General features: G+C 42.0%; 1 protein-coding gene and 1 non-coding gene across 4 annotated transcripts in view; one reads left to right on the top strand and one right to left on the bottom strand.

Moving 5' to 3' along the window:
* The window catches only part of TCTN2 (tectonic family member 2), a 30,937-nt gene extending 11,937 nt beyond the window's left edge, over positions 1 to 19,000 (bottom strand). The window contains exons 1-11 of one of the 3 annotated variants that reach the window (XM_061142072.1): positions 18,808 to 19,000; positions 18,524 to 18,631; positions 18,006 to 18,082; positions 16,506 to 16,701; positions 14,438 to 14,538; positions 8,232 to 8,422; positions 7,034 to 7,160; positions 5,864 to 6,005; positions 5,587 to 5,652; positions 3,881 to 4,015; positions 3,548 to 3,625 (exon numbers count right to left, since the gene is read on the bottom strand). In XM_061142072.1, the coding sequence (XP_060998055.1) occupies positions 3,548 to 3,625; positions 3,881 to 4,015; positions 5,587 to 5,652; positions 5,864 to 6,005; positions 7,034 to 7,160; positions 8,232 to 8,422; positions 14,438 to 14,538; positions 16,506 to 16,701; positions 18,006 to 18,082; positions 18,524 to 18,631; positions 18,808 to 18,889 (1,303 nt within the window). In that variant the 5' untranslated portion in view covers positions 18,890 to 19,000. Of the gene's footprint in view, positions 1 to 3,547; positions 3,626 to 3,880; positions 4,016 to 5,586; positions 5,653 to 5,863; positions 6,006 to 7,033; positions 7,161 to 8,231; positions 8,423 to 14,437; positions 14,539 to 15,984; positions 16,149 to 16,505; positions 16,702 to 18,005; positions 18,083 to 18,367; positions 18,491 to 18,523; positions 18,632 to 18,807 lie in introns of those variants that run through there. The other 2 variants (XM_061142073.1, XM_061142074.1) reach the window with 2 other exon arrangements.
* Positions 19,001 to 19,212: 212 nt separating this feature from the next.
* LOC133058078 (U6 spliceosomal RNA) lies at positions 19,213 to 19,316 on the top strand. Its single transcript, XR_009693202.1, has one exon. It is a non-coding gene; the product is annotated as a U6 spliceosomal RNA (small nuclear RNA).
* The last annotated feature ends 874 nt before the right edge of the window (positions 19,317 to 20,190 follow it).

Genomic DNA, 20,190 nt, shown 5'->3' with positions numbered 1-20,190 from the left:
AAGTGAAATCTGAGAAGTGAAAACTAGGCAGGAGTCAGTCTTAGACTTCTCACCTTGGAGAACAACAAGCTGCTGGGCAGGCCAGTTCATGAATAATTACTGAGTGATTAGTACGGCTTATCACAGAGGCTCATAAAGGAAACTTAAAACCAGAGTAACTTTCCCATGTAGCCTTTTTCCAGTAAACTAATTCAACCCCAAGATCTGATTTAGATCCTATACCCATACATTTCCTAGTAATCCAGCTTATGGTTTCCACGTTTGTAATGTGAAAAAGTTCACAAGCACAGAAAAGTTAAAATACCATGAACCTCACTCAATACAGCCACCACCTAAAGTCAACAACTGTTAATATTTAGCTGTATTCTTAAGTAAGTGTTAGTCGTTCAGTCATATCCGACTCTTTTCGATCCCATGGACTGTAACCCGCCAGGCTCCTCTGTCAGGAAATTCTCCAGGCAAGAATACTGGAGTGGGTTGCCATCTCCTTCTCTAGGGCTCCTGCAGAGAAAATTAGAATTGGACGCCTCAAGTCCAAGGGAACCCCTGGGCCTGTTCATTACCGGAGTGTTCCTCTCCTTTGTAAAGCATCTCTGACTGCTAGATTGTGAGCCATTTAGGGGCCACTGCTCTTCTGATCTTAACATATCTAATGTGCACCCCAAAGATCCTTCCTTCGGGATAGATAAAATATTTCCCATTTTTAGAAGCTTTATAACACCAAAACACAAATTTCAATAAAAACAGCACAAATAATATATTAATTTATATTAATATAAAATATAATAGATATTTGTCTTATCTATTATAAAAGCATATATATTTGGGGTGAGAGGGGCAGGACTATTTGAAAATAAATTGTAGGCATCATGACACTCACATCATGAAAGCTCCGTCAGACATCTCTCAAAATTAAGGATATTTTCCTACATCATCATGATGCCAATATTCTCCTAAGAAAATTAACAATAACCACTTATAATCATATTATATCATATCCAGTTCATATGCATATTTCCTATGTCCCTTTCAAAATGTGTATTACAGTAGCATTGTTCTCAGTTGGTAAAGAATCTGCATGCAATGCAGGAGACCCTGGTTTGATTCCTGGGTCAGGAAAATCCACTAGAGAGGGGATAGGCTACCCACTCCAGCATTCTTGGGCTTCCCTTGTGACTCAGCTGCTAAGGAATCTGCCTGCAATGTGGGAGACCTGGGCTCAGTCCCTGGGTTGGGAAGATCCTGTGGAGAAGAGAAAGGCTACCCACTCCAGTATTCTGGCCTGGAGAATTCCATGGACTGTATAGCCCATGGGGTCACAAAGACTCGGACACGACTGAGCGATTTTCACTTTCACTTTGTTCATATAAACTGGGATACCATCAAGGTTCCTGCATGGTGTTTGCATTTCCAGCATTACGCCCCACCCTTCCTGACAAGAGGCCTCCCCTCTGGCCATGGGTCTAATTCTGCCAGAGTACACTTCATGCTCGTGTCGGCCTCCTTGGCTTCCCGAACCAGGTTATTCCTATCCCCAGCACCCTTTCCAATTATCTGCTTCTCAAGGCACAGTCTCCTCCACGCAGTCCAGAGTGGAAACACACCCAGGACAGGGTTCTGACTTGCTGGGTGCTTTTCCTCCAGCCTAGGAACAAAACCTGGCATGCGGACTTTCCTGGTGGTCCAGTGGTTAAGAATCCGCCTTCCAACGCAGGGGACTTGGGTTTGATCCCTGGTTGGGATCCCACACACCTCAGGGAAACTAGATCCCACATATCAACCCAATACACCCAGATAAATAAATAAATATTCTTTAAAAAACAAAACCTAGCACTTGCTGGACACTCAACACTGTTCCTTAGTGATGCAGTCTGGGTGAATGGTCAACATTCTACTCCTCTGAATCCTGGAGTAACTGACCCTAGTAACTGACCTCATTTATTACTTATCTTGGGTCGTTCACTGTTGTTTCCTGTGACTTAGTGCTGTCACTCCAAATAAGATAGAGTCCCTGAGGACAGGGTACATGTCAGATAGTCCTCCAAAAACCCCGTACTAGAAAGTACTAGAGAGACAGCGTCTCTCTATATACAAGCTGTGCCTCTGCCTGATTGATTCTGGCTCTTGATGTATTCTTTTCTGATGACAGCATCAACATTTCCCCTATATTCTGACAGGTTTTCTCAGAAATCTTGTCAAATTAAGTCAGTGACATGAAAATTCTTAAATTTCAGGAGCCTGGTCTCTTCCCCCCCCGCCCCCCCCCCCCGCCCCCAGTTACCTTGGAGTTTATATAAACTAAGAGAAAAAGGTAATGTTTTCATGCAGTACATACGTCATTCTTTAAATAACAATTGTGACTTGTAACAAATAATTAAGGAATGCTGCACTTGTGATCCATACAAAACACCAACATTTTGGGTTGTACATAATTTAAAGAAATGTACCAAACACTTCTCAAAATACTATAGTAACCAATAAATACATAGAGGCATGCCTTAGGCGGCCATAGGCATGGAGTTTAGAAAGTAAAGAAAAATCACACTGGAACTACTTCATTTCTTCAAAATCACTGAGTAGGAAAAGCAACATTGAACTTCCATACTGATTTTACATAACTTCTATACAGTACCTTGACTTAACCAGGAGTCTGCTCTTAAAAGCCAACAATAAACCCTAACATTAAAATCCTATTTAAAAGAAAATATATATATATATGTAAAGGATTGTGTATAATTAAATCAGTATACATAAATATTGAAGATCATGCAAAGCAAAAAGTTACTAAAAAGTTTAAAAATGTTGTTCCTACATGATTAATTACTGCATGTTGAAGAATAGTAAGGGAATTCTCTAAAGTTAAAAAAAAGTTGTTCCTTCATGATTAACTACTGCATGTTGAATAATAGTATGGGAGTTCCCTGGCGATCAAGTTTAGGACTCCACACTCTCACTGCTAAAGCCCAGGTTCAATCCCTCATCAAGGAATGAGGATCTCAGAGGTGGTGGAGCACAGTCTCCCCGCTCCCCTACCAAAAAAAAAAAAAAAGAAAAGAGGGAGGGAGGGAGGAATTAGGAGTTTGAGATTAGGAGATACAAATATATACATAAAACAGATAAACAGGGGGGACCTACTGTGTATCGCAGAGATCTGTATTCAGTGTCTTGTGATAGACCATAGTGGGAAGGAATACGAGGAGGTGTATATACACGTGTGAATAACTGGGTCACTGTGCTGTATATCTGAAACTAACACAACACTGTAAATCAACTCTACATCAATCAAATAAATTATTTTATTTAAAAAAAGACCAGTAGCTAAAGGGAAAGACTGTTTTAGCCTTACAACTGTGACTATATATAACACTTTATGAAAAAAAAAAATTAAGCTGTTAGCAGGAAAAGAATACAGTGTCACAAAAGAAAAAGAGAAAGGTTAGAGTCACAAATTAAAATAGGAAACAATTATTTACAATCATCATTATAGCACAGGAGTGTCGAACTATAATGTGTTTGTAAGATCAGTGATCGATACGCATTGTCTCACCTGGGTTTCCAGACCATTCTTGTTCATTACCGCTGTTATAGCTTAAAAATTTCACTGTAAATCTCTGTGTCATGATTCCTAGAAATAAAATAAAAATATAATGTCACCAATTCTCTAGGAAATTATCCATCATAGTGTTGTTTTCTTTACCTTATAATTGCATTTCAACATGCAAAAAAAAAAACAAAAACCCACTGTTTTCTGATTAAATCATAAACACAAATAAGAAAAACAGGTCTGAATTAGTTTATCTGTTATAATTATGAGAATCATGAAGAAAGAAAAAAAAAAGCTTTAAATTAAAAGCATTCTCGCTGCCCTTCACAAAGTTACCTTTCTGCTGGGCATTAATTTCTGCCTTAACAATTCTGGCGTTTATTTCACTGATTGTATTATTATTCCACCTGAAAATATAATGTTCTTCCACGTTCACATTCCTGGGGGCTGGTCCAGTACTTAAAAGTGTTTCTGGAAATAAAAGAGTACTTTCATAAATTAAAGACCTAAAAATAAAAAAATTAAAGAACTTCCTTGGGTTCAAGTCTATTATTGGCAGTTCTCTCTGCCTGGGTGGCCGTCCCCCACCCCCATCCCTGCCCTGCAGACTCAATTCCCTTACACAGCAGGGTCATCACCTACTCAAGAAGCCACCCTCAGATCTCCACCCAAGTCAGCATTAGCTACCTCTCTTTCCACACCATCCCAATAACCTGAGTGAGCTCCATCCCTTCCCTTTTTTAAAAAATATTTACTTTTTATTTATTCATTTATTTGGCTGCTTTGGATCTTAGTTGTGGCATGGGAACTGACCAAGTTGGTCACAGTCCCCTGACCAAGGATCAAATCTGGGCCCCCTGCATTGGGAGCATGGAGTCTTAACCACTGGACCACCAGGAAAGTCCCTGTCCCTTTCCTCTTATTTCAGCATCCCTGGTACCCAGCTCATAGCCTAATGCAGAGCACAGGCTTGGAAGAATATCTGTTAAATGCAAGATTACAGAAAGATTACATCTGGTAAAAATTATATCTGTTAAAGGAAAGATTACAGAATGTCAACTCTTTAAGAGCAGGGGCCTGGTGTCTAGTTCACTACTATATTGTACTAATAGCTAATGGAAGGAAATAACAAGTTCCGAGAATTATAACACATTGAAAAGAAACACAAGTACTGTCCTTCATGGAAAAACAAAAGTCCTGGTAATATTGGCCAAATTCTGTGTACTTTAGTTGGCTGCATTACAATCATAGAGTTTAATGACTGGAAAAAGAAAAGCAAGCAAGAAGTGAAAATGCTGGGTCCTAAAGAACCCTTTAACTCTCTGAAAAACACTTAAGAAAAAGCCCACACACCCAGAGAACAAGGAGGAACCCTGGAACCCACATAATCCAGGACTGGGTTCAAGGATTGGGAAGGATTGGGTTCAAGGTCACAGATGTTACTTCACAGTAAGTCAAGGTGGAACAAGGAACAAGCAAAATGCTAGTGGGATATTTCCCTAACAACTACAAATCTCCTAAAATTCTTAATGAAAATGTGTTCTACTCTGGGACTACAATAAGTTTTCTGCATACAAACTAGTTCCATCCCAAGAGCATGTTCATGAGTCCAACATGGTTATCCCAGGTACCCAACTGATGCAATTGGCTCTATAGTACTGTACTGTGATAGGTTAATAATAGTTTTCACACAAATAATATATTAAAAACAAACACAAAAAATGAAGAAAACATTTCTAATCCTTCAGTACAGGACCTTGAAAAGTACAGTATCAGAGCTGGCATACAAGGCCTGGCATCGAGTGAAGAGGAGAGGAGGGAGAGGAGCTGGGAGATGGTAGAGCTATAGGATCGTCAGCAATAGGAGACGAAGGACAAGATGAACTTTCCCTCAGGCCTGATGGTGGTGGAACACGTGTTTGCATCTTGCAAAGTTTGAAACTTGAAGGTTCGTATATAGGGACTTACTGTATGTATATATTCCTTGTGAGAAATGATATATATTCCCATAGAAATGGTATAAAAGTATAACATTAAAATACCTGTATTGGTGATGAATCTGTCTAAGTCAGTTGCTTCCTCATAGATTACTTTTGGTGTAACTATGCCTGAAAAAACATACATAAATGAACTTCCATAGGAGTACATGAACCTCACATACTCACATTTACCTACGAAAATGAAAGTTTGCCAAACAAATACAGTGCCTATGCCTGCCCTGGACGCCAATTACTCAGCTCCCCTCTACTCCCCAAACAACCCACTATTCTTGGCATCTAATTGGCATCTAAGGTCCATGCTCAAATGGACGTAACTTACCTCCCATAGCACCATTTTTTATCTTTACACTGGTAATTCTGTCTCGTTCTAGGTACTCCTCCAGGCTAGTAACGCACTGAACATCAAAATTCTGCAGGAAGGCCACAGGAGCGTTGAGCACACACTGCCCAGCCAGGGACACCTGAGGGCCGGGGGCAGGGAATGCCGACAGATTTATGACCGCCTTTCCAATCATAAAAAAAGGGATCAGTATCTTGGAAAAGCATCCTTTCTGCAGCCTGCTTCTACTGCTGGGTTAGCTCCAACAACGGCTAGGGCATTCACTAGTTAACTGACTTTAGCAGAGCATCTACTTGACTTGCTAATCAAACTCTGGAAGCCACTGCCTACAGCGTCACAGTAAGTACAGTTGCTAAGGAAAATTCCCTGCTCTGCATCATTTACTTTGCAGAAACATGATTACATTCACCTTCAGTTTCTTTTCTGTTGCTTTTTTTTTTTTTCACTTTTTGGCCACTCCAGGCAGCATACAGGATCTTAGTTTCCCAGGCCAGGGAGGGAACCCACGTCCCCTGCGGTGGAAGCAGAGTCCTAACCACCAGACTGCCGGGGAGCTCCCTCAACTTCATTTTCTCTCCCTCATTACAAATGTCATTTTTGTTAAAGCCATAAGAATGGATTCACATGGATAGTAAAGAGAAACAGTTTAGCCTTCCATGTCTTCTTCCCATAAATACTTTTTCCTCATAATTTTGAACTTAATAAAGTTAAGATTTCACATAAAACTCGAGTCTTAAAATACTTTTCAAAATTCTATTAAATATTTAATTAACACAACACCATAAGCCAAATATATTTCAATTTAAAAAAAATTTTTTTTAAGTATTTATGGCTTACTAGAAATTGGCTGTTAAACTAGTACAAGTGAGAAATGATAGCTACTTTCATGGAAACTTCTAGACAGTCTTTTGGTTTTATTTAGTAAGTTCACTCTGAGATTTAGCAAAGTCAGATTGATTTAAGAGTGACTATCAAAAGAAGAAGACACAATCCAGAGATCTTAAATGGCTGAGTGCCTGAAAAGTCCGCAGGAGAAAAATACGTAACTCAGGAAGAGATTTTTGTTGTTTAGAATAACATGAGTTAAATTAATAAGAGGAAGGGGAAAGTGAGAAAAAACCTCTAGCATATTAAAATTGAAAGGATTACCTGAGGAATAGTGAAATATGCCTTATCTACTGTCATAACGGGGTCTCCTTGTTTGTAACCAAAGTCTGAAAAGTCTTTTAGATCAGTATGCAAATACATGTCAAAGGAAACTTGATGTCCAGAGGAACTGCAAATCGATGAGAGAGACCATCAGTAACATGCTAAAAGCAATTCTTCTTTTAAATTTTTTCTCTGCTTTTTTAACTATCAAAATAATATTTGTACTAAGTGCCACTGAACTGTGCATTTTAAAGTAGTTAATGATTAATTTATGTTCCATGAGTTTTACTTCAATGCTAATAATAAAGTTGCTTTAAAACGTCAACAAGAAAAAAAAAAGTCAACAAGACAGATATGTAAAAGACAGAAAGTTAAAGTCCCCCATGAGCCCACCACTCTTTCCCCCAACCCAGAGAATCACTATTAACCATTTGTGGTATCAATTAATTTCTTTTCAGTGAGGGCTCCAAAATCACTGTGGATGGTGACTGTAGCCATGAAATTAAAAGACACTTGCTCCTTGGAAGAAAAGATATGACAAACCTAGAGACATGACCTTGCCAACAAAGGTCCCTATAGTCAAAGCTATGGTTTTTTCAGTAGTCATGGATGGATGTGAGAGCTGGTCCATAAAGAAGGCTAAGCACAGAAGAATTGATGCTTTAGAACTGTGGTACTGGAAAAGACTCTTGAGAGTCCCTTGGACTGCAAGGAGATCAAACCAGTCAATCCTAAAGGAAACCAACCCTGAATATTCATTGGAAGGACTGCTGCTAAAGCTAAAGCTCCAGTACTTTGGCCACCTGAGGCAAAGAGCCGACTTACTGGAAAAGACCCTGATGCTGGGAAAGATTGAGGGCAGAAGAAGGGAGTGACAGAGGATCAGATGCCTGGACGGCATCATCAACTCAATGGACGTGAGTTTGAGCAAACTCTGGGAGATAGTAAAGGACAGGGAAGCCTGGTGTGTTACAGTTCATGGGGTTGCAAAGAGTTGGACACAACTTAGTGACTGAACAACCACCAGTTGTTTCAAATACTTAACACAAAATAAACTTACTATGTGAAACCTAGAATTGACTCTAGAATGGAGGAATTGAAGCATGGAGCCTCTGGAGAGGTCCCGAGGAGGACATGGCCACATTCCAGGGCCACCTGGGTGTGCACCCCTCTCCCCGGCAGCCCTTTGAACACTTACATGGAACCATGGTAGAAGTACCCGAGGAAGGGTGAGTTGGCGAGCTGCACACACAGGAATGGAAACCAGTCGGGGACTTCACGTGCCATCTGCATGGAGCAGAGCTGATCAAAGGGAGGATTAACATCTCCTCCAAAAACACCAGGGAAACAGGACTCCCTGAACAGCGCTGTTAAATCTGATGAGCATTCCTGGAAAGAAGACGTAGAAGAGCACAGAGAAGATTAAATCCCACCTCTGCCCACCGTCAGGATCTCCTGGCCAGCATGATGCACTCACTGCTGGAGGCCAGCAGGACATCGTAGAGGAAGCAGGGAACAAGCAGCTGGCCGCCAGGCTGAGAGTGTTTGCACTCACAGCAAGTCAGCTCCCTACAAGGCTCCAAGTCAGGAACTTCGAACCTTCACAGAATTTACATCTTAACTGGGGACCTAAGATATGCCTACAAATAAGATAAGAAAAAGAAAAGATAATATGAAATAGACCACAGGTGGAGAATTTTCAACTGGCATCACCACTCACTCCAGTATTCTTGCCTGGGAAATCCCATGGACAGAGGAGCCTGGCAGGCAACAGTCCATGGGGTCGCAAAGAGTCGGACACAACTTAGCCACTCAATAGCAGCAGCGTCCAAATTCCTAGTCTAAGGACATGTAGAGAGAGGGCAGACAGTCCATATTCCAGAAGAATCCTTGAATCATTCTTGTTATATCACAACCTGATTGGTATCATCAAGAAGTTACTTTATTTGGATGGACCTGTTATGGAGAAGGCAATGGCACCCCACTCCAGTCCTCTTGCCTGGAAAATCCCATGGACGGAGGAGCCTGGTAGGCTGCAGTCCATGGGGTCGCTGAGAGTCGGGCACGACTGAGCGGCTTCACTTTCACTTTTCACTTTCATGCATTGGAGAAGGAAATGGCAACCCACTCTAGTGTTCTTGCCTGGAGAATCCCAGGGACAGGGGAGTCTGGTGGGCTGCCGTCTGTGGGGTCGCACAGAGTCGGACACGACTGAAGCGACTTAGCAGCAGAAGCAGCAGCAGCAGCAAAGCCTGTTATGCACAGTGAAGTCAGTCAGAAAGAGAAAACAAATATCGTATATTAACGCACATATGTAGAATGCAGAAAGAAGACCCAGATGAACCTATTTGCAAAGAAGAACTAGAGACAGACACAGAGGTAGAGAACACACGTATGCACACCAATGGGGAAAAGGGGAGGCGGGATGAACTGGGACATCAGGACTGACATACACACTGCTGAGACTATGGATAAAATGGAAAACTAATGAGAACCTGTGTACAGCACAGGGAACTCTACTCAATACTCTATGGTGACCTAAATGGGAAGGAAATCCAAAAAAGAGGGGATATGTGTATATTAGTTCAGTCCAGTTCAGTCGCTCAGTCGTGTCCGACTCTGCGACCCCATGAATCACAGCACGCCAGGCCTCCCTGTCCATCACCAACTCCCAGAGTTTACTCAAACTCATGTCCGTCGAGTCGGTGATGCCATCCAGCCATCTCATCCTCTGTCGGCCCCTTCTCCTCCTGCCCCCAATCCCTCCCAGCATCAGGGTCTTTTCCAATGAGTCAACTCTTTGAATGAGGTGGCCAAAGTACTGGAGTTTCAGCTTCAGCATCAGTCCTTCCAATGAACACCCAGGACTGATCTCCTTTAGGATGGACTGGTTGGATCTCCTTGCAGTCCAATGGACTCTCAAGAGTCTTCTCCAACACCACAGTTCAAAAGCATCAATTCTTAGGTGCTAAGCTTTCTTCACCATCCAACTCTCACATCCATACATGACCACTGGAAAAACCATAGCCTTGACCAGACAGAACTTTGTTGGCAAAGTAATGTCTCTGCTTTTTAATATGCTATCTAGGTTGGTCATAACTTTCCTTCCAAGGAGTAAGCGTCTTTTAACCTCATGGCTGCAGTCACCATCTGCAGTGATTTTGGAGCCCCAAAATATAAAGTCTGACACTGTTTCTACCGTTTACCCATCTATTTCGCATGAGGTGATGGGACCAGATGCCATGATCTTAGTTTTCTGACTGTTGAACTTTAAGCCAACTTTTTCACTCTCCTCTTTCACTTTCAAGAGGCTTTTCAGTTCCTCTTCACTCTCTTCCATTAGGGTGGTGTCATCTGCATATCTGAGGTTATTGATATTTCTCCCAGCAATCTTGATTCCAGTTTGTGCTTCTTCCAGCCCAGTGTTTCTCATGATGTACTCTGCATATAAGTTGAATAAGCAGGGTGACAATACACAGCCTTGACGTACTCCTTTTCCTATTTGGAACCAGTCGTTGTTCCATGTCCAGTTCTAACTGTTACTTCCTGACCTGCATACAGGTTTCTCAAGAGGCAGGTCAGGTGGTCTGGTATTCCCATCTCTTTCAGAATTTTCCACAGTTTATTGTGATCCACACAGTCGAAGGCTTTGGCGTAGTCAATAAAGCAGAAATAGATGTTTATCTGGAACTCTCTTGCTTTTTTGATGATCCAGCGGATATTGGCAATTTGATCTAAAGTGGCTCAGCCATACATAAATATGTATCCAATCTCCCCCAAACTCCCCTCCTACCCAGGCTGTCACATAACATTGAGCAGAGTTCCCTGTGCTATACAGTAGGTCCTTGTTGGTTATCCTTTTTCTTGGGGTATCCTTTTTAAATATAGCAGTGTGTATAGGCCACATTCCTCAAAATGGTAAATGAACTGGAAAACCATAGAGTTCAAGTAGCTCAAGGTCAAGAGAAAAAAAAATACGTTTTGTTTTTCAGAAAACTGAATCCTCTTCAAATTGACTTAAAAATATGTTTAAATTCTAGAAATCTATTTTAAACCATGTATTCTGTAAACTATAACAGGAATGAAGGTTCCTCACCTACAACACAGGCTTATATACACAGGTCTGAATGGGTCTGTATTGGATTCTAGAATGCATGAGCATATGTACAGTCACTCAGTCATGCCTGACTCTCTGCAACCCATGGACTGCGGCCCGCCAGGCTCCTCTGTCCATGGGATTTTCCCAGCAAGAATACTGGAGTGAATAAGTATCACTTATTGTGATACCACTTCATGATGTATGTAAGTCATATAACCATACTTGAAACCTTAAACTTGTACAGTGGCTGTGTCAATTATATCACAAAATGGAAGAAAAAAATTGATAAACTGGACTTGATCAAATTAAAACTTTTGGGCTTCAAAGAACACCAACTGGAAAATGGACTTCCTAGACAAATAGGAGGTTTTGGCATATCGTATATCTGATAAGGGACTAGAATTCAAAGTGCACAGTGAACTTGAACAACAAAAGGACAATCTAATTTAAAAACAAAATTAAACAACAAAAAAGACAACCTAATTAAAAACCTGTCAAAGGGTCTCAACAGACATTTCTTCAAAGAAGACATATAAACATTCAATAAGCCTTTCAAAAGATGTTCAACATCATTTGCCACTAGAGAAATACAGATCAAAATCACAATGAAATGCCACTTCACATGAACCTCAAGAAAGGCTGTAATCAAGATTATTACAGCCATTGTTGGTGACATCATGGAAAATTACAATCCTTGTACAATGCTGATGGGAATGTGAAATTATTTAGCTACTTTGAAAAACAGTTCCTCAAGGGAATTCCCTGGCAGTCCAGGGGTTAAGACTTGTTTTCATTGCCAAGGACACAGGTTCAATCCCCAGTCAGGGAACTAAGATCCCTTAAGCTATGTGGCTCAGCCAAGAAGAAGAAAAACAGTTCCCTAAAAGGTTAAACATGTAGTTACCATGTGACAAAGCAATTCCACTCCTAGGTAACATAACCAAGGGAAATGGAAACACACATCCAAACAAAAACTTGCATACAGGTATTCATAGAAGCGTTCTTCATAGTAGCCAAGAAGTGAAAACAGTCTAAATGTCCTCACTTGATCAATGGTTAAGCCCTCTGTAACATATCCACACAACAGAAGATGACTTGGCCATAAAAAGGAATGGAGCACTAACACAGGCCACAGCACAGGTGACCCTTGAAAGCATGATGCCAGGAAAAAGAAGCCAGACACAGGGGCTTCCTTGGTGGTCCAGCGGCTAAGACTCCAGGCTCCCAGTGCGGAGGCCCTGGGCCAATCCCTGGTCAGGGAACTAGACGCCACATGAGGCAACCAAGACCTGGCACAGGGGAACAAATAAATATTAAAAAAAAAAAAAAAAAGCCAGACACAAATACAGACTGAAGGATTCTATTTATATGCAATGTCCGGAAGAGGCAAATCCACAGACACAGAATGTAGATTAATAGTGACCCGGGAAAACAAACTACTGAAAATAACAGAAAAGAAGCAGGCCCACAGATACAGAGAACAAACTAGTGGTCACCAGTGGGGAGAGGGATGGGGGCGGGGGCAACACAGGTGTAGGGGATGAGGAGGCACAAACCACTACATATAAAATAAATAAGCTGCAAGGGTATATTATTGTACAGCACAAGGAATATAGCCAATATTTTATGATAATAACTGTAAATGAAGTATAATGTTTAAAAATTGTAACTATGTTATACACCTGAAATTTACATAATTTGCAAATCAACTATGCCCAGATAAACAAATATACTTAATTTCTAGTGAAAACAAACAAACAAAAAACAGCCTGGGGATGATGGGCATGAATGAGAGTGACTGCAAATGGACACATGGCTTCTTTCAGGGGGTGTTGGAAACATCCTCAAATTAGATTATTGCGATGGTTATACAATCCTATAAATTTACTAAAAAAAAAAAATCACTGAAAACATCTATTTTTCTCTCCCTTTTATATTTTCTTAAAGGCTTCCTAAGTAAGACATTAAAATCATCCTCTCAGTATCATCACAATCAGGACTTCATCCAAACAGACACATTTTTTGGTCCATAATTGCTCTTAGTCACTAGGTGGTGTCTGACTCTCTGTAGCTCCATGGACTGTAGCCCACCAGGCTCCTCTGTCCATGGAATTCTCCAGGCAAGAATACTGGAGTGGGTTGCCATTTCCTATGCCAGGGGATCTTCCCGATCCAGGGACTGAGCCAGTGTCCCTTGCATCTCCTGCACTGGCAGGTGGATTCTTTACCACTATTGTCACCTGGAAAGTCCTTTGTCCATAAACTAGGCTGAAAAGGCTAGATAAGAAAATACTCGATTTCTTCCTGGTTCAGTTTTGGAAAGTTATACTTTTCTAAGAATTTGTCCATTTCTTCCAAGTTGTCCATTTTATTGGCATAGAGCTGCTGGTAGTAGTCTCTTATGATCCTTTGTATTTCAGTGTTGTCTGTTGTGATCTCTCCATTTTCATTTCTAATTTTGTTAATTTGGTTCTTCTCCCTTTGTTTCTTAATGAGTCTTGCTAATGGTTTGTCAATTTTATTTTTTCAAAAAACCAACTTTTAGCTTTGTTGATTTTTCCTATGGTCTCTTTAATTTCTTTTGCATTTATTTCTGCCCTAATTTTTAAGATTTCTTTCCTTCTACTAACCCTGGGGTTCTTCATTTCTTCTTTCTCTAGTTGCTTTAGGTGTAGAGTTAGGTTATTTATTTGACTTTTTTCTTGTTTCTTGAGGTAAGCCTGTAATGCTATGAACCTTCCCCGAAGTAAGCCAGAAAGATAAAGAACATTACAGCAGACTAACACATATATATGGGATTTAGAAAGATGGTAATGATAACCCTATATGCAAAACAGAAAAAGAGACACAGATGTACAGAACAGACTTTTGGACTCTGTGGGAGAAGGCGAGGGTGGGATGTTTCGAGAGAACAGCATCGAAACATGTATATTATCTAGGGTGAAACAGATCACCAGCCCAGGTGGGATGCATGAGACAAGTGCTCAGGCCTGGTGCACTGGGAAGACCCAGAGGGAGCGGGTAGAGAGGGAGGTGGGAGGGGGGATCGGGATGGGGAATACATGTAAAACCATGGCTGATTCATGCCAATATATGACAAAACCCACTACAATATTGTTAAGTAATTAGCCTCCAACTAATAAAAATAAATGAAAAAAAAGAAAATACTCAACTGGAAAACATGACATACAATCTCAGCTTTTGAAAGACCACACACTAAAAAGTTGTTGATGGGGAACTGCTGGTGCCCTCCACATGCTATCAGGTACCACAGCTTTTGCACCCAATAATCAGAAAGACCATACCTGGTCACAGCAGCAGCGAATGTCACAGGCCCCCGCAGTCAAATTGCACGGGCAAGGACCAAGGGGCTGATACACCTGGTTAGGAATGACAGTCACATTTTCTGAAAAGTACAAACAACAGAGAAGTTCAGCTGTGAAACACTGATGAGACACGGCCACATTTTAGACACTCAAAGAAAGCTGAGTTGTATTACAAATCACCATTACCTGTATTCCACATCAAGGTATCCCTGAGATGGGCTATATCTACTGAGGCCTATATCTATTCCTCCAACAAAAACCCAAACAGAAGAGAATGTCCTAGTTATACAAACCGAAGAAGTCACAGTTGATCTTGAAGATGATCAAGTCACTAAGATTTGCAAGTTAAGACAAATGCAATGCACTGATTTTTCAATACACTGCACAACTCCTTTCATAACACAGACTGATTGTAAGCATTTACTCCTTCAAATTCATTACCTCTTTTAACAGATAAACCTGAAGCCATGACCTAAATGTCCATCGACAGATGAATAAAGAAGACATGGTACATATAGACAATGAAATATTACTCAGACATAAAAAGAACAAAATGGGGTCATTTGCAGTAATGTGGATGGACCGAGAGTCTGTCATACAGAGTGAAGTTAAGTCATAAAGAGAAAAACAAATATTGTATATGAATGCATGTATGTAGAAATTAGAAAAATGATACAGATGAACCTATTTTCAGGGCAGAAACAGAGACTAAGACGAAGGGAACAAATGTGTGGACATGAAGGGTGGGGGAACTGGGAGATGGGAGTGGGTATGTGACTGCCACGTGTAAAACTGATAGCCAGCGTGAACCTGCTATAAAGCACAGGGAGATCAGCTCAGGGCTCTGTGGTGACCAGACGAGTGGGAAGGGAGACCCAAGAGAAAGGGGTTGTATCTATACAAATAGCTAATTCACTTTGTTGTACAGTCTTGTAAAGGAACTATACCACAATTAAAAAAAATCTGAAGCCACGGTGACATTTCAGTTTATCTGGAAGCCATCTGACCACAAGATCTCATTTAACTGAGTTACACACTCAACCTCAAGTCCCATCACACTGTGAATGCAAATTTTCACATCCTGATTTTGGTTCCAGTGTGGGGGAAGTTAGTAATTTTCACACTGATTGGAAAAGGAATATACTATATTACATTTTAGCCTCCTAATTTGGAATCCAGAGACTAACAGTTGGAAAGCTATGTATGTGACTATTTGTGTAAACTCTATGATCAGCCAACTTCAAAACAGGATAACTGACACTTCTAAAGAACAACTATTACATATTCTATGCTATAATATAGTAGAACCCTAGTATGTCAGTGGTATCAAGAACAAGAAAGTCCCAATAAGAGACCATGTCACAAGGGTAAGGGTTTGACCCTCAGTATAATCAAATCCATAAGACATAAGCAAGGCACTTTAGGATAGGGTTTTACTATGTGATATATAGATAGATATTTGTGAATCTATCTATATGCCTCCCACATTGTTGGCTAGCTTCCTTGTTACCAAGCATACCGCTTACCTCCTGGCTGTCCTTCCATCCTTTTTCTTGTTCTGATCTCTGTCTGACTGGGTGCAAAATTTTTCATACCTTCATGGGGTCAGAGTGGACACCTCATAAATACCAATATATACAGACTCTAATTTTCCTAAGTTTGGCTATTTGTACAAGGACATTCTGAAATATTACCTAACTATATTTAAGCATAATTTTTAAAAGAAAAAAAAGTTGCTGCTCTGAGTGGTATAGCTACTATGAAGCCCTCCTGTCAGTTTTCTTTTTTGGCCATGCTGTGTGGCTTACGGGATCTTAATTCCCTGACCAGGGATCGAACCCATGCCCCTTGAATTCAAAGTGAGGAGCCCTAAATCACTGGACCACCAGGGAATTCCCTGGAAACTTTTAAAATAAGAAAATTAAACAAAAGAAAAATAAGTTTAGGAAAGCAAGACAGACTCACGAGTAAAGCACACAAACTGCATGGCACACACTTACAATCAAATGTCTGCAGTAAACTTTTGATGGTCGGAGACTTTACTTGCCTGATGCATTTTGGCCCAGAGAGGAGTTGGCATAAATTTCCACATGAATGAGCAGATGTGCCAAACAGGAAGTATTATGAAAGGCTGAAACAAGAAGAGCTTGGACAATACACGGGGCCTCCAGGAAGGGATCTGTCTCATTAGAGGAACATGATTGCAGATCCCTCTTCAACCTCACAGTCACTTCCAACGAATTCTGAAAGGAAAATACTGCTGTATTTTTTATGGTGACTCAAAACGGCATCTATAAGAACACATAAGGTTAAGTAAGCTCAATCTGACTCCATTCATTTTGCAAAAGGCAAACTGGACCCAAGGATGACATCATTCTGCTTAATTTTACCCCATAAACCTACAGTAGTACACAAGCCCTGATTCCTAATCCTCAGCTGAACATACAGGCAAGCAAGTTGTGGCTGCTTGTTGTTTGGTCACTAAGTCGTATCTGACTTTTGTGACTCCATGGACCGTAGCCTGGCAGGATTCTCTGTCCACGGGATTCTCCAGGCAAGAATACTGGAGTGGGTTGCCATTTCCTTCTCTGGGGGATCTTCCCAACGCAGGGACTGAGCCCAGGTCTCCTGCATTGGCAGGTGGATTCTTTACCACTGAGTCACCTGGAAAGCCCTTTGGCTGTTTAGAGAAAGCTGAACACAGGTCTGATAAAGGTATTTGTCTGGCACCTTTATTATCCTACCAGCAGAAGATTAAATACACACAAATAAAAGTCCATGGAACAGGCCCTGGTTCCTGGGGTGCAAGCAAAGTCTGTCTGTCTCTTTTATGTCCAGAATTGGTGTTTTGCAGATACTAGGCACTCAATGAAATATCTATTAAGTGGAAAATATTTCATCTCTCCAGGCTTGAGTATCCTTACATATAAGCCCAGAGTTGGGTGAGACCAGCAATTCATGAAGCTCTTTTGAGTCACAGGTTTATTTGATAATCTGACAGAAGATGGCAAGCCTCTCATCAGAAAAAAATGCACACATACATAACTTTATACACAATTTTAGAGAGTTCACAGCATTTTTTTTGTGTGTGTGTGCCATGCAGTTTATGAGATCTTAGTTCCCCAACCTGGGAATGAACCTGGGCCCTTGACAGTGACAGCATGTTAGTTCTAATCATGGGACCACCAGGGAATTCCCTCACAAGCTTCTTGAAACTCATCCAAGAACCTCTGGGCTGGATGAGTGCCTACAGGATCAGATAGGCTACAGTTTCATGGTGGTTCCAAGCACTAAGTTCCATCTTGTCTGATTAAAAGATCATTGCAAAAAAAAAGAACATTGCAGGGGAAGTTCCCTGGCGGTCCAGTGGTTAGGACTTGGCGCTTTCACTGCCTTGGTCCAAGTTCAATCAATCCCTGATAAGGGAGCTAAGACCCTATAAGCTGCTGGGTGCAGTCAATAAAAAGAGAGAGAGAGAAAAAACAACAGTGCAGGAGCACCAGGACTCCGCAGATGCTACTGAAAAGGTTTCCACCTCTGGCCTTACCACAGTTGGGGTGACAGTCAAACTCCAGTCTCCTGTCTCGTTGTTCAGCTCGCCACAGGTGGGAACTGGCAATAAACCTACAGGAAAGATTAGAACGCAAGACAGTATTGCCCAGCCACCAAGGTAGTGCACTCTTGAATCAGGTTTCCTAGGATGGAACACCTCTCCAAGCCTAGGATTGGACTCTTTACAAGCTGTGTGACTTTCAACCAGTGACAACCTCTCTGAACTTCAATGTCTTCATTTGTTAAACGGAATTAAAAGACATTACTGTCCTTATTAGGAAAATGAGGTGATGTATTTAAGTACATGGGATAACTCAATGAATGCTAACTCGCAATTTCAAGCTTTCTTTCACTCACCCTGTCTGTTGGTCCTCTGGTCCACAGCAGCCCCCATCCCGACTTTGCAGGGGACAGCGCCAAGGGCCTCAGAGGATGCCACCTGGCCAGGCTTCTTGGGCGGCCTGAAGCTGGCCCAACCTCTTCCCTCCCCACAGGAAAGGTCAGTCTCTTTACCCATCTCGTCCCGCAGCTGAGTCAGGGACACGGTCACATCCTCGGTGCCTCCGACCAGGGACGCGCTGACCACAGGGCCGGACATGCGGATGACAGGAGGAATGAAAACTAGGCGGGAAGAAAGGGACAGGGAGGAGTTAATAGTTGCAGAACCCTTGCCTACGCTGGGTGGTGGCCTTCTTTGGCGAAGTCTTCCGCAGCTCTGGCGGCAGTCCCAGATTTGGCCTCAAGACTCGTCCTCTCCCCCACCCCCGTCCTGCAGGCCCCTGCCCCGCCTTACACACCCAGGTCTCCCCTCAGCGGCCTCAAGACGCCCTGCAGAAGGAGGAGCCCCAAAAGCAGAGGGACCGGCGGCGGCAAACGCATGCCTGGAGGCTCGCCGGGCCTGCACAACAGGACTGCGCCCGCCTTAAAGGACTGGAAGCGCGGGGACTCGGAAGCACTACCCCTGCGGCCTTGCCGGCACCATCTTGTCAAGCGAACGCCTGGAGCTATGGCAACCACCAATCGGCCGCGGGTCTGACGAGAGGCGCACGATGATTGGGTCAACAGCAGAGAGAGCCCGCCCTCAAGCCTATCAGCAGCAGCCTAGCCCCGCCTACAGGCCTTAGGTCCTTCTGGCTGCCATCAATTCATGTAAAGGCTCACGAAAAAGTAGCAGTCCGCGTGCAGTTTAAAACCCCGAGTTTGTGCTCGCTTGGGCAGCACATATACTAAAATTGGAACGATATAGAGAATAGCATGGCCCCTGCGCAAGGATGACACGCAAATTCGTGAAGCGTTCCATATTTTTGTGCCCGGGGGCTCGGGGACAGCTCGGCGCCCTCACTAAAACCTCTTTCCTAAAAATAAAAAAAATTAAAAAATAAAAATAAAACCCCGAGTTTCTCCAACATGGAGTTAATTTAATCAATCTGAAGTTAATGCAAATACGAACCCGCAGGCACTGGGTTCTAAAGAAGCAGCTTAATAAACTTGATTTTTATGAGGATTTGGGGGAGGAACAAAAAGGGGGTGAAGCTGCAGTGCTGTAATTGTTCTGTTGTGCTGTTTTTATTATTCTCCCAGTTTTTTAGAAGTTTTGTTTGTATTACACAGTAAGACAGTGAAGGACAAGGAAGCCTGGCGTGCTGCAGTCCACGGGGTCGCAAAGTGTGGGACAGGAGTTAGCGACTGAACCACCACACAGAGCTCTCAGACCTCTGAAAGTAGGTCTTCTCAAACTACACACACGAAGTTTTCACACCATTAGAACAGATGCAAAAGTACCAAAATTCTGCCTGGGAAAAAAGTCCATTTTTCTTATGGCAGTAGCCTCAAAGCATTGCAAGCGTTATCATAGCTCAGTGACTTAAAGGTGCAGGCTCTGAGGTTGGACTGCCTGGTTTGAATTTCACCTTCCTTCTATGTTAAGTGATCTTGGGAAAGTCACTTAACCTCTCTAAGCTTGGGCTTCCTCAGCTTTAAAGGAGGTAATCAGTCTCTCCCAAACAGGGTTGTGTGAGAAGTGAGGCAACACACCTAATGAGCTTAGCCTAATGCCTGATGTACAGCAAGTACTCAATAAATGTTCACTCATTTTGTTAGCTATCAGATGAGTGGTAAACCAATTCACCGACAGAATCCATGTACGGTGTGTAAAAAATCTTCTATTAAAAACCTCATAC

This window comes from Dama dama, chromosome 5 (assembly GCF_033118175.1).
Source record: "Dama dama isolate Ldn47 chromosome 5, ASM3311817v1, whole genome shotgun sequence".
Classification (NCBI taxonomy): domain Eukaryota; kingdom Metazoa; phylum Chordata; class Mammalia; order Artiodactyla; family Cervidae; genus Dama; species Dama dama.
The sequence above is the reverse complement of the archived record's forward strand: the minus strand, read 5'-3'. Positions and strand labels throughout refer to the sequence as shown.